Below are 14577 nucleotides of genomic sequence, written 5' to 3' on the forward strand. Positions count from 1 at the left end.
TAATAGGGATCACAGTACAAGAAGTTGCATGTAACTGAAGCATTAAGAATGTCCAAGCTGAGTTTCTGTCTAGTATGCCTTTCCTGCATGTGAATCGCTGGGCTCTTAGCTCGTTGCACGTCGGCCCGAGCTATTTCCGTGTAACTCTGTAGATTTCTAGTGATGTTAATTAGTCTTTTTTAAGGTCAACGGGAACTTCATTTTAAAACATGGTAGCCGTATTACAATCAAGATCAACCAGGTTTTGGAGAGCGATTGGGGGATTTGAATACCACTCCGGCAACGGCTGCTCTCTCGTCACCTGTTTACCACATACATGAGCTACCTTATTACCCAATCTGCTAATGTAAACAAAGGTGAAATCATCAAAGTTCCCGCTTAGTTTTCAAATGTCATGAAGGTTTAGGTTCACAATCGAATGTTGATCATCCAGCTTACCATGCGGGGATGGGAACCCGATCACGTCCTCTAGCATTTTCCGTAAGGCCTTGTCGGTTAATCCCAATCACAAGAGGATTTAAATGAATTAGAGAGAGATTTATTTCACACCTATTGTGGTGTGAAATTATTTCCCCTCAATCCTCTCTAATCCTCCCTCTTGAAGAATAACCGAACAGAGCCTAAAAGAGAAGAAATTGTAAAAACCTCAAAATACTTATATATTTACTAATAGGAATGAAGGTACTTTCATTATCATATATCGTGGGCTTATTAGCTGATCGAGAATGTGACGAGAAAAGCCAAGCCCGTACCGGTACACTTCAAGTTTAATGGGCCTCTTCGACGATTCTGCGCTCGCGGCCCTGTTAGTCAATCGATCTCTCATCTGATCATCTCCCCCCACCCCCTCGGCACTCATCCATCCGTCTCCTCTGCTGCCTGCGCCGTCGCGCCGCGCTGAACTCCATCAGTGCACTGCAGCCTGCGAGGTGCGAGCAGCGGCGGTGTCCAAGGGCCGTTTCCCCGGCCTCGACTCCGGTGTTCTCGCTAGCTCGCCCGCCGCGCCGATCTCCATCCATCCCGCGAGGGAGGGCCGCTTCCGCCTCCGGTGAGCCTCCCTTCGCGAACCCGCCCGCCCGTCCGGCGACGCGAAGGACGGGGAATGGAGGCGCTGCGGGTGTGGAGGGCTTCATCCAATCTTCTCAGCTTCACGGCCTCCCGCGCCGCCAAGGCCGCCCCAGCCGTGAGGCCCCTCTCCCTCCATGTCCGCTGCTGCTCCCCCGCCGCCGCCACCACGAAGCCGCCCCCGCCCCCGCCTCAGGACCGGCGCCGCCGAAGCGCCTCCTCGTCCACCTCCACCTCCGACCGCGAATCCATCCGCGCCATTCGCCTCAAAAAGGTCAGTTTCTCGCCAACACTTCCCTCGGCTGTACTTTCAACTCCGTCGCGCAAGCACACTCTGCTTCCCCTTGTCTATGTTTGATACCGTTATCTTGCTTGCGGCTTGGGACGACGGATCAATTGCTTGTGTGGTTTGCTAGGTTGAGGAGCTGAGAGGGAAGGGCTACGAACCGTACGCATACAAGTGGAACAGGACTCACACTACCAAGGAGCTTCAGGATGGGTATACTCATCTCGAGAATGGCGAGGTCTGTGCTGACGTGTCTGTGTCCATTGCTGGGAGGATTGTGGCCCGAAGAGCATTTGGAAAACTGGTTTTTATGACCATAAGAGATGATTCTGGGACTATTCAGGTTTGTTCTTTCTAATGAATTACTTGCCTGGTTTTGCTAATCGAGCGTAGGGTGTAAATCAGATACATATTATCTATAGAAATTTCTGTTGCCAAATTTGATAATTGTAGTTGTGGCTTTCCCATTCCAGTAGTGATATCTTTTGTCCAGATTCCAATTGCTTGAGATTCTTTTGTATTGTGGTGGATCATGAATTCATGATAATCTCATTTGTGGCAACTGCATTTAGACATTTTGGCATTTGGCAAACTATGTTTTTAAGTCTATGCTGCAAAACAATAACAGTACTATGTTCCAAAATATGAAACGATTGGAACACATATGTCATTTGAATAACATTATTTTGTCCAACCTCAGTTTGATCTATAAAACAAACACATTTTGTAATTTCGCAGCAAGTTAAAAAAGTATAGCACAGGAACAACAAGCTGAGCATACATGTAGGGATCTAGTATGGTTTTAATTGTTTGACAAGTCAAATAATAATTTTCTCTACTTGAACCATGAAATAATTTTTTGACCTGTTGAACCCTGAAACTAAAGGTTTGTTATGTTATTATTATCGAGTTGATGTTCAGAATATTTGTATGTCTGAATGTGACAAAATCTGTATTTAATGCTGAGTATTTATCAAGTTTAGCTTAGGATATATGTATGTGAATGTTGTTGGCCAATTACCAGTTTGGCATGATCCAATCCAAATCCTTTCTTACATTTGAATGAGTTTGCTTGGTAGCTCTGGCTTATCACTCTTAGGCCGCGTTCGACCCATGGATAAGTTAACTTATCCATCTCGTTTCCTGCGCACACGCTTCCCGAACTGCTAAACGGTGTATTTTTTGCAAAATTTTTTTATAGAAAAGTTGTTTTAAAAAATCATATTAATCTATTTTATATTTTTTAATAATAATTAATTAATTATGTACTAATCTATTACTACGTTTTCCGTGCCGGGATAAGTTAACTTACACCATGGAAACGAACACGGCCTTAGTCATATATGCAAATTCATTAGGTGAGCTTCAGTACTTTTGCTGCTTCATATGAGAATACGTTGTATGTACGTGAATATGTTGCCTGACAATGCTACATTTGCAAGCTAGTTTTATGTACAAGCTGAGGAAGGCACCAAACCCTTAGGGAAAGCTGTCTTATTCTGAATGAACTTGACCTTCCCAGTTCCCAGTGGAGCTAGGCTTGTTTCTATAAAGAATGAAATAGTACTGTAAATCATGCCCTGAAGTTTATTTTTGCATTTCTTGTGACTATTGTCTATGTAATCTTACATTGATCTTTTTATAGTTCAAAACATTTCTTGTTCATGTCAATATTTTTAACACTTCCTTTTGTCAATTGGTAGCTTTACTGCGAGAAAGACAGCCTTACTGAAGAGCAGTTTGAACAACTGAAGTCGTTTATTGATATCGGTGATATCATAGGTGCAAATGGGTCCATAAAAAAGACAGAAAAAGGTTTGGTAAAATAAATCCTTTATACTGTCTATTCTGTTATGTGCATGGTGACACTTACAAACCTGCTATTCAGCATATGACATAACTTTGCATAATTGCAAATATTTTTAGAAGTACACTTCTACGATTATTTTCCTCCCAAGATTTGAACATCAAAATTGCAAGTCAGGCTCCTGCTGTTTCACCATCGCACTGCTGAAATTCTATTTAACTCTCCATTTAAAAAGCGTTCATTGTGTAAATTGTAGTGAGTTGTCGTATACTTATCTGATTATCGTTTAACTAGACTAGTCCACTACTGTTTCAGAAAGGAAAATCAATTGGTAACGAGTGTCTAGAAAGAACGGAAAATCAGAAAGATGACAGATGCTACTACTGTTCTTGAATAATTGTCAGTGTTGACTACGGCCATCTCATTTTGACCACAAATACTTATAAATGATTATATTATGATGACTTAAAGTTATATAGGAATATTTATGACACCACATTATTTAATAATATAATATACTTTCAAGTTTTTTTTTAAAAAAGACAAGCGGTTAAAGTTTAAAGTTGAATAATGTCAATATCAATTAATAGAGAACATATGGAGTACACAATATGAAGGACTGTCCTTGGTGCTAGGGGCATGCCCAAGTATAGTATTAAAAGTGTGCAGAATTCTCCACGAATTTCTAAGCTATATTTATACCCTGGAATTATAGGCATTTTGAAGCTGAAGCTACTCAATATAAGCCATAATTTATTTCAACTCTGCTATCGATAACTAGTAATAAATCACATATGTCTTAGTGGTATTAATTCAGCATGACTATTGTTCTGTTATAATGAGTTAATGGTCTATGCTCTTGTTTCATTTGGTGAACTTTGCTGCAGGGGAACTATCTGTTTACGTGAAAAACTTTGAAATCCTTACAAAATCCTTACTCCCACTACCTGATAAGTACCATGGCTTAACTGATGTGGACAAGCGGTATCGCCAAAGGTTTGCTTTTGTTTTGGGTTTTCCTTTTTCTTTTCTTCAAGCAAAGGAACAATCACTGCATCTACAATGAGTTGCGACCTTAGAATGTTTTGATTTAGTTGTTTCTAGTTTCATTAACCTACTTTGGAAAGTTCTTTTGTTATTATATTCTTTTTTTATTATAATAGTTTCATAGCACACTAAATATTCTGCTTTATGGTTGCCGGCGTGCCTGACGAAATGTAGATGTGGCAAATCTTCACTCAGAATATATCTGAACCATATCAGGCGTTTTTAATATATTTATCTATTACCTCCATTTGCTTATACCCTGTTAAAAATGATGGGTGCTAAGTTGAGTATTAGATACAGGCTTTTTATACTTGATTAAACCTGAATCACTTATTATGAGTACTGATACCATTGTTTTTGTACCTGTAGAAACTGCTGTTCCTTTGTTCCAACATATAACATATACTGTGTTTTACTTGTACAATAATAGGTATGTTGACATGATTGCAAATCCTGAGGTTGCTGATGTATTCCGAACCAGAGCGAAGGTAGTGACTTTGACCGCATGGAGTGCTTGATGGCCTTTTAGTTTTGATTGAGACAAATTCGTGAACTATATAAATGAAAAAGTTGACTTGTTTAATGATGTTTTGCTGTAAATGATTTATGCAGCACAGTAAAAAAAATCTGTTTGAGAGGCAATAGGGAGATCGTGGGATGTGAAACCTTATGTCCTTATTTCACTAAATCCCCCATTTTTGATAAATAGTACTAGGGATGTAAACTTGTGATTCATTATTGAGATTGCATGATTTGTGATTCACCAAGTCATCAGGTTGTCTGAGCTACGTTTTGCCCCATAGGTTGTTTCTGAAATCCGCAAGACAATGGAATCATTTGGCTTCATAGAAGTTGAAACGCCAGTTCTACAGGTGCGCTCTATGCATATTCTTAAATTCCTTGTCAGTTTACTTACTCTTTTGCTGACCTGGTAAGAGGAAAAATACCATGAAAAATGGTAGTTGAATTTGTCATGAGTATCTGAAACCATTATTTACCATGAAAAATGTTCTGATGTTATATAATAATGTACTATTTATTTCACTGATATATTTATACAACACTAAAGGTTAAAGGTTCATGTTAGAGACCACATTGATCCAAAATATTATGTAAACAGTGTATACTGTAACTTGATTATAAAACTTTCGCTGCTCTCTTTCTACTTAAGGTTAATGTCAACAGAGCAAAGTGGGGCGAAATATAAAGCAAGGCCTCTCTGCTGACCTGATTTGGTGCATGTTTGTATTCTTTTTACCCAACCACACTCTGTCCTTTATTTGGTAAAAAGCTAGATGAGTAAGGCAAGATGTTTTTCTTGCTTTTGATGGAACATTATCTTCAATTTTGGTGCCGTTGCTCAAAGTTTTCTCTGAAGGTAATATTTTTGTGTTTAGAGTCTCTTATCCAACTAAGGTATCACACCTAACCATGTGGTCGAGATTACCGCATTTTTGCTACAGTGTTGACATCCTCTAAAATAAATTAATTTTCAGTTTCGCCAAAAAAAAAAGGAAGTCTGCCTCACATGCTATGGCTCTGGCAATCCTATTTTAAGTCCTAACTGTGAACTGAGCATGTAAACCAACATACAACCATATCTCCAATTTGTTCTACTCAAAATCTGAGCTTGGCAAAACCTACATATAGTAGAACTAATACATCTGAAGATTCTCTAAGGATGCGTTTGATTCGTGGATGAGGTGGGTTGGGTTGGATCCATCCCTAGATTGTAGGATGGGTTGGTTCTGTTTTTCTGTTTGGTTGGATGGATGAGTTAATCCCTGTTTTTTGTTTGGTGGTAGGGATGAGATGGGATGAGTTGGACCTGTTTTTTGTTTGGTTGAAGGGATAAGATGGGATAAATGTTACCTCTCACATCCAAAATAACATATTAAATACTAGGATTAATATATGAATAACCTAAAGTAATTGGATGTATATTTATGCATGTAATATATTTTAAATAAATTTAATAAATAAAATGGACACCCCCTCTATGCGTCGTGGTTGTCCTGGAACGGATTCGTCTCACCGTTTTGGTGAGATGGGTTGAACCTGGATCTGAGAGGAATATTCCTCTCCTGGGACCAACCCATCCCACCTATCCACCAACCAAACAGGGTCAGGGATGGGTTGACTCTATCCCAACCCATCTCATCCCTAGAACCAAACATATCCTAATTTTAGCTTAGACTTACATAGTCTAATTCATAGGCAAGGATATCTACGCACTATGCAGCAAGGATAATAGTTAATATTCTGTTTCTTGTTGGATGCATTTTAATCTTGGTAGGTGGTAGCATTAATCATAATGTAACACAACGGAAGAATACCGTCTTAATCTGCTTGTGCAGGTGAGTGAAATTGTCTCACTGCGCACAGGTTTCTGTTACCTTTTTTTGTAAACAGAAAGGATGCTCTTGCTTGGTTAAGCACTCAGCATATAGACTGCAGTACTGCACTCAGCACATAAACTACCCAGCACAAGTGACTTAGGTAGAAAATGCAAAATGTTTTACTCACTGACTCAATAGTATTCATACTAGCACTCAGCACACATCACTGACTCAATAGTATTCATACTAGCACTCAGCACACAGACTACCTCAGATGCTGTGTCACCAGAATTGGAATCAATCTATGTCGGTCATGTTATCTGTTTTTTTGATGGATTGAGTGTAAGTACCATGGTTTTGTGGTTAAAGGTCACATGAACTTTGGGATCTCTTTTTATTTTTTGGCCTGGGCATGGGATGGGGGTGGCAGCAGCGCTGGTAAAATGGACTTATCCAGTGTTTGCTTTCTACTATTTGACTTTTGGTTGGTCATTATTAATGTCATCTTGTCCTTTTTCTTTTTTGAGACGGGCTAAACAGGGAGCAGCAGGTGGTGCGGAAGCAAGACCATTTATAACCCACCATAACTCACTGCAAAGAGATCTTTTCTTGAGGATTGCAACAGAACTGCATTTGAAAAGGATGCTGGTACAAGATTATTTTCAGTTTTCATTCTTCCGTTGTCAGCTACGTCATTTTTCTGACCTTATCTGTATCAATATTCATTTCTGTGATACATTCACTTCCATTTCAATTAGTCCACCAAATAGTATTGGATATGATTCCTGACTTCCTGTGAGTGTGCAAACATCAGATCTAACATGTACCATCATATGCTTGTTATACCATGTTAATCCTATCATGTTAGAACATCATTTTTGGAGAACTGTATATTGTGTAGCTGTAATTTTAAAAAGCTATTTACAAGCATCTGTTTTGTATGTATTTACCATTCAGTACTATCAAAAAAATGCAGGTTGGAGGGCTTGAGAAAGTTTATGAGCTTGGAAGAATATTCAGGAATGAAGGCATTTCTACTCGCCATAATCCTGAATTTACCACGATTGAGGTAAAGAATTGATCTTTTTCACCTATTTGTGCATATCATATGTTTTCTTTGTCCTACCTGTAGGTTGTAGCTTATTTGTTTTATCTACAAGTGCACCTTCCATGTTTCTATCTGTTCCATTTTTGTTGCATAAATGTGCTCTACTTTAAATGAGGTCTGACTTGTTGTCTTGTATTTGGAAGCTAGATGTATGAAGCATATTCAGACTATGAAAGCATGATGAATTTGGCTGAGGAAATTGTTACTAGATGCGCAATGGCTACTCATGGCAAGCTCAGGGTTGATTATCAGGTATGAATCTATAATCCACCGTAGTAACTAATACAATATATATTTGCCCTGCATTTTTCCCTATTATTTTGGATCAACTGGACACATATCAGAGCAGAATCATATCATCTTCATTGCCTTTACCATTTCCTTTAGTACTGAATTTGTTCTTTTTTTGTATCTATGTAAAGTTCATTAGCAATTATCCACACCTTGCTGCTGTACTGATGTTTCCTGATCTGGAGGCCATATGCAGATAGGCACTTGGGCATGCTATAAAAGCAGTTCTAGTCCTAAACAATTGCATTGTAGATTCCCCTAGAATTTTTTTTTGCAAAATAAGATTGCTGGGGAAGACAAATCCCCCTAAGGAATGTACCCCCAGGAATATACCTCAGAATGTTCTCAGGGAATATGTCTAGATATTTCCCTTGTAGTCTACCTAAATGGCTCTATGTTATGTAGGTTATGTAAATGAGGGGTAGAAGGGGATTGATGGCTGATGCTCATTCTTACTCAAAAGACTTGGTTCCCTCTATCTCTCTCCCTCTCTCCATCTCCAACTACCAGGGTCCCCAAATTCTGCAAGGATAGGTGGAGAAAACCCATTCCTCCACCTATCCACATTTTGTCCATGATTCAATGTCGAAGAAAAATTCATTGACACTGCACAATAGAGAATGAGCATAGTGTGTGAATATGATTTTTGGCCTATAGTTTGCCATTTCTCTACCTAATTTCCTGAAACACCTACATATTAACACTTCTACACTTGACTCTTTTCACTCGTTGTTGATAAATAATGTGTCCAAACAGGGAACCGAAATCTCCCTTGAAAGACCATGGAGGAGGGAAACCATGCACTCTCTTGTCAAGGAAGCAACTGGAATTGACTTTAATAGTTTTGGAGAAGATGTCGAATCTGCCAAAAATGCTGCAAGAGGATTCCTAGGGATCAAAACAGAAAGCAGTGATAATATCTCATTGCAAGCCTGTTCATCCGTTGGACATATTCTCAATGAGGTAACTCAAAGCTGTTGTTTTCTATATGACATTATTTATTTTCAATGGAGATGCTTCAAAGTTTTCTTAAGGGACAACTCTTCGTCTTCCTTAAGTTTTGGACTCGAGTTCTTGAGTTCATTTTAAACCATCAGCATTTCAAGGGTTCCTTTTATCATGATCCAACTCTGAACGTAGGTCTGAAACAAGCGTTCAAAACAGTATCATGTGGGATCTAGTGTTGCCACTCAAAAGAAAGTGAAATGTTTGTTAGAGAATCTAAACTCTGCTAAGGTGTGTAGTATCATTAGTGCAATGCTTTTGCTGGGAATTCTGGCATTGCATAATGCCTGATGCTCTGGCTAGAATCTTGCAAACTGAAGGGGAGTTATATGCCACATTTTAACAAGCAAAATGTTGCATATAGACGCAAAGTTGGCATGATTACTTAGCAATGTTGTCTGATCGGCCGATCGGACCTGATCGCCATGGCACCGATCAGGTCGATTAATCGTCGATCAGCCCGATTAATCAAGGCTGCTCGGTACAGTAGTGCGGTATATTTACCAGACCATAATAATTCTATATACTATTCAGTGTGCACCATAATATGCAACAATAGATATATTATTTGAGGGTTAGATGGTACTTACCTTTGAGGGAAAGAAACCCTACAAATAATGGGCCGGCCCAACTAAAATTCTAAGTGACAAAAGATTTTCTAGGCTGGCCCAAAACATCCTGATCGGCCTGATCGTTTGGAGCAGCTGATCGGCCGATTGATCACCCCTAATCGCCGATTAATCGGACGATCAGAAACTTGATCGACCTGATGATTTAGAATGCCCTGATCGAGGTCAGGGGACCGATTAGCCCGATTAATCGCGATTAATCGGACGATCAGATAACATTGTTACTTAGACCCTGTTTGTTTCCCTTCAACTTTTTTTAGTCCCTGTTACATCGAATGTTTGGACACTAATGAAAAGTATTAAATATAGATTATTAATAAAACCCACCCCATACTTTGGACTATTTCGCGAGACGAATCTATTGAGCCTAATTAGTCCATGATTAGCGAAGGTGATGCTACAGTAAACATTTGCTAATCATGGATTAATTAGGCTTAAAAAATTTGTCTAATAAAATAGTCTTTATTTATGTGATTAGTTTTGTTATCAGTCTATATTTAATACTCCTAAACTGCACACTAAAGTGTTCATCTTGTCTGACTGAGCTAATTGTTTGTCATGAAGAGTAACAATTTTATAATTTTACATCAAATGCCAGGTCTTTGAGACTGTTGTTGAATCAAGTCTGGTACAGCCAACATTTGTTCTCGACTACCCAGTTGAGATATCACCATTGGCAAAAGCACATCGGAGGTAATTGCAAGATAGACATTAATTTAGTAAAAGCTACTTTTCTGGAAATACTCATTAAATTTTGTTGGCAAAATCTCTTATGTTTTTGTTACCAGACTCATTTCAGACTTCAGAGCAGAACCTACACTATGATTAGTAGATTTCATGCTAGTGTGCTTGTAAATATTTTTCTGACATCTAGAATGAGTTAAAGAATGATCAATATGAACCGAATCTCTGAACTACATCTACACCAGTCTGTCGGTGTTCAGATCTGGCTTTGAATATGAAGAGAACCAATCTCAAGTAAAACTGCTACTCCATCCATCCCAAAATGTAGCTATCTAGAACAGGATGGAACATCTGATGTCCCGTGCAGTCCTAGGTAGCTACATTTTGGGACGGAGGGAGTAAATGAAATGTACAGTTTGCATAATAGGTCTGGGGTAGACTTGCTGTTATTCAAGTACCATTATTTATACTCTGATTCCTTATGCCTCACCATTCACCAGTCGGTGCTTATCCAGAATACTAAGGCCCCATTTGGGGTGAAGGATAATTTCTCTTTTCATGAGGGAATCGAGCTGTTTCCTCTTAGTTTTCTTCTAAAATCCTGTGATTGTGGTGTTCAAAATGGGGCCAAATTATTTGTGACACAGGAAACTCAAATATAGTTTGACAGGACAGTGATAACTAAGACTTCTTAAATTATCTTCACATTTCCCCATTCCCATGTTTCATGAATGTAATAGATCACTCTGACTCTCCATTGTCACTACCTACTCTCTCCATTCCAAAATATAAGCATTTCTAGGATTCAAGTTTTGTATCACAATATAAGCATCCCTGCACTGGTTCCCATCATTTCATATAATTCCATAACCAATCAGATGTTTGGAAAAGGAATCTGAGCTATTCAAAATTCTAAAACTGATCACTGAAGTGACTAAAAAGGAACCTTTTGTGCTAGCCTTACTATTTGCTAACAACCTAGCAATTCTTATATTTTGGAACAGAGGGAATACCTTTTGTCACTGAGTCAACCTGATATCAGTGTTAAAGTTTGCGCTAGCCAGAAACTGAAGTCAGTAGACTGTATGGGAAAGAGATCCTCTAAGTTGAGTTTTGATGCCTTTATAGTCACTGACATATGGGTCCATAACCAAGTGGCCCACATGTTAGTGATTCAAAGCATTTGACTGAGTTCAGAGGATCCTCGTCTGGCTGTATGCAGGCAACCATCAAACTAAAGATCAATCGAGTGTTCAAGACAACAAAAGGCATAGCAACTGGGTACTTATTTTTTATATCATATTTTTCATTCAAATCATAGGTTCATTTGGATGCAGTGCGCCCACTGGGTCCATCTCCATCCATGTTAGTAAAGTTGTACTGCTAAGGGCCAAAGGATTATTAAGTGATGCTTCTGTTCTGGTCAAAGTTCCTCAATTTTCTGCATTCATTTATAGTTACATATCGCTGTCAAAACTCAAAATACTATGTTACTCGGAACTGATGTCCTCAAGATTATGAATTATTCATATTGCTTATTTGATGTTCAGAGCACAGTCGATTTTAATCACATTGCAATTGCGAATTATCATAATATTTCTGTTCTCTTGCTGTAGGTGTGCTGGTCTTACTGAGCGATTTGAACTTTTCATATGTGGTCGTGAGATTGGTAATGCATTTTCTGAGCTCACAGATCCAATTGATCAGGTACAGATATGCCTTTTTTTCTTCTTAATGCATGTCTCTGTTAGTAGAATCTCCCTGTATATTGGCTCGCAAAGTTGATAAACTTTGGTATTAGTAGGTGCAAGTACTGATCATCAGCACCATTTCAGCAGTCAGCTTTGAAAATACTTGGGCCTCATCTTTTCACTTCCGCTTATGCTTATAAGCTAAAATTTGAATTTTTAACCTTAAATTTGAAGTTGATTTTGGGTTTTTTTCATTACAGTTTACTTTTCAGCCTTTGCTTTCAGATCGGCAAGAATACATATATTAAAGTTTTATTCATAAATTATTTTTTATTTGCAAATATGTCATTTGGCTTTTTCCATCAAAAACGCAAATGATGGGGCGCTATGGAATGTTTTGAGTCATGTGGAAAGCACCTTGCTATTTCCAAAATTATTGTTCCACTGATCACTACCACCATGTGTTCAACTTTGGATTAAACTAGAAGTAGCCTGTTGGAGTGCTGGTTGAAAGTGCTTGATTTGCAGTACACGTATTATCTAGTGGTATTTTTGCATTATTGCCCGTCTTTTTGAGCTTGTATTTGGAGGGTTTATCAAGCTTGAAATTCAGAGGCCAGATATGGTTAGCACGCATAGCTAGTTGCTTGGTGCACTACCACTCTACCCTGCTACACCTAAAAAAGCCCTTCAAACATGCCCTCAAAGAACTCATATTACCAGAGTCATCTTTCTTTTTCTTTTTTGTGGAGGGGGGGGGGGGGGGGGGGGGGGGAGGGGATGAAGGAGGGAGGGGAGGTTAATTATTTATGCACAAGTATTTTCATGTCTTGAATCACATATGACTTTTTACAGTGTTCAAAATGACCTTTAATGTGCAGAGGGGTCGTTTTGAAAATCAAATTAAACAGCACAATGCTAAACGTGCTGCAATGAATAAGGAGGTAAAATCTAACGAGGGCAAGGATGATGACGATGATTTTTCCTATGAAGTTTCCTTAGACGAAGACTTCCTGACATCCCTTGAATACGGAATGCCACCTGCTTCTGGAATGGTACGTCCTGTAAAAAGGCTTGAAATAAGTATTTTCAACTTGCTGCCAGTTTTAAAGTTACATTACCATTGTGTGGTTTATGTGGTCTAATTTGTTTTGGATTTTTCAAATTTTAGGGCCTTGGAATCGATCGACTAGTAATGCTTTTGACCAACTCGGCGAGTATAAGGGATGTTATTGCCTTTCCAGTCCTGAAGATTCAACAATAGCACTTCTGCTCGGGTAACAGATACAAGAGTTGGCAGTATATTGGGCCATCGAAGAAATGTTCGGTGCCCTTGTGTGCTTGTTAATTTCTTGAATATACGGCATCATCATTTTTTTTGGCTGTTAGATTGTCTTACAAGTAGTTATAGCCGAGGATCAAGAGTCCAGCCAGACCATGGAAAAACAGGCATTAATTTTGATTTTTTAGTATTGTTTCCCAGAACAATTTCTCAGTCAGTAAACTATGAATGTATCGTTTCCATCCACTATCATGATCTCTTGCTACGTTTCAGAGGTACAAAGTGTTGCACATTGCACGGATTTATAAAGTCCGTACGCCTGCTGTAAATATAAACGTCTATTTCTGAGACGAGGGTTTTCTCCCCTCGGCTGATGGCTCTGCATTGCGTGCCCTACCAAGGTATGGCAGCACATGCTTTTGTACGCCAACTCTCGTTCTCCCTTAGGCCATTCACAGTGCAACACCGTGGCGTGTAGCTTCATCGCTCCACGTAGAAAAAACGCCGATCTGAAAGAGAGAGAGCGCCGGACCGAGTAGCTCTGCAAGACTCTCGGTTCTTCTGCAATCCACTCGTTCCTCAGATTTGTCAGAGGCCACGAGCGGAGAAACGCACTGGCAGGAAAAGGAGTCTCGCCTCGCGCTTGCACGGAGCGCCGACGCCTCACCTCGCCCTTGCAGGCTGGTAGCCGCCGTGAGCCGCTCCGTCGCGACCGCGCTGCCTCTCGCCGACGCCGGTAGAGGAAGAGGGGAAGAGCCGTGCTGGCAGCGACGGAAAGGAGGACAACGACGCCTTGAGTCCGCCCGCCGCGGCCGCTCGCGGCCGCCCGCGGCTGCATGGCCGAGCAGCCGCCTCGCTCCACCTCAGCCGGCCGTCGCCGCGTCGGAAGGGCCTATCGCAGTCCGAGCTCCGTCGCCGCCGCCCGAGCCCGACTGCCACCGCCGTCGCTTGACGGCCGCCGCCCGACGCCCAAGCCCGACCGCCACCTACGCCGCTCGACGGCCGCCGCCCGACGCTCGAGCTTGACTATCGACGCCGCCCGAGCTTGCTGCGAGCCCCGCCGCCGCCGTCGCAGCTCCGAGCCCCGCCCGTTGCCGCGGCCGTCGCCTCCGTCGCCTGCCGCCGCTGCCGGCGGCCACGGCGCCGCCCTCCCCATAGTTGTCTCCTCCATGCCCTCTCCTGTCTCCAGCGCTGAGGAAAGGGGAAAACTTTTGTGTAGGGGTTGATTTTGTATTATTTTTCTAGATTTTGGATATCTAGTGTAAAAAATTGGACTTCTCTGTTAATTACTATAAAACAAGGGCTGAAATATAAAAAGAGGAGGGCTGACATGCAAAGTTTGG

General features: G+C 40.5%; 1 protein-coding gene across 1 annotated transcript; it reads left to right on the plus strand.

Moving 5' to 3' along the window:
* Positions 1–862: 862 nt before the first annotated feature.
* LOC102700960 (lysine--tRNA ligase, chloroplastic/mitochondrial) lies at positions 863–13590 on the plus strand. Its single transcript, XM_006647583.3, has 14 exons — positions 863–1339; positions 1482–1694; positions 3055–3166; positions 4046–4154; positions 4636–4693; positions 5009–5077; positions 7085–7192; positions 7521–7613; positions 7800–7904; positions 8700–8906; positions 10176–10270; positions 11878–11968; positions 12834–13007; positions 13124–13590. Exons 1-14 carry the CDS (start codon positions 1103–1105, stop codon positions 13214–13216), a joined length of 1764 nt encoding a protein of 587 aa, XP_006647646.1. The 5' UTR covers positions 863–1102; the 3' UTR covers positions 13217–13590.
* The last annotated feature ends 987 nt before the right edge of the window (positions 13591–14577 follow it).

The sequence above is a fragment of the Oryza brachyantha genome, chromosome 2 (genome assembly GCF_000231095.2).
Source record: "Oryza brachyantha chromosome 2, ObraRS2, whole genome shotgun sequence".
NCBI classification, from domain to species: Eukaryota; Viridiplantae; Streptophyta; class Magnoliopsida; order Poales; family Poaceae; genus Oryza; species Oryza brachyantha.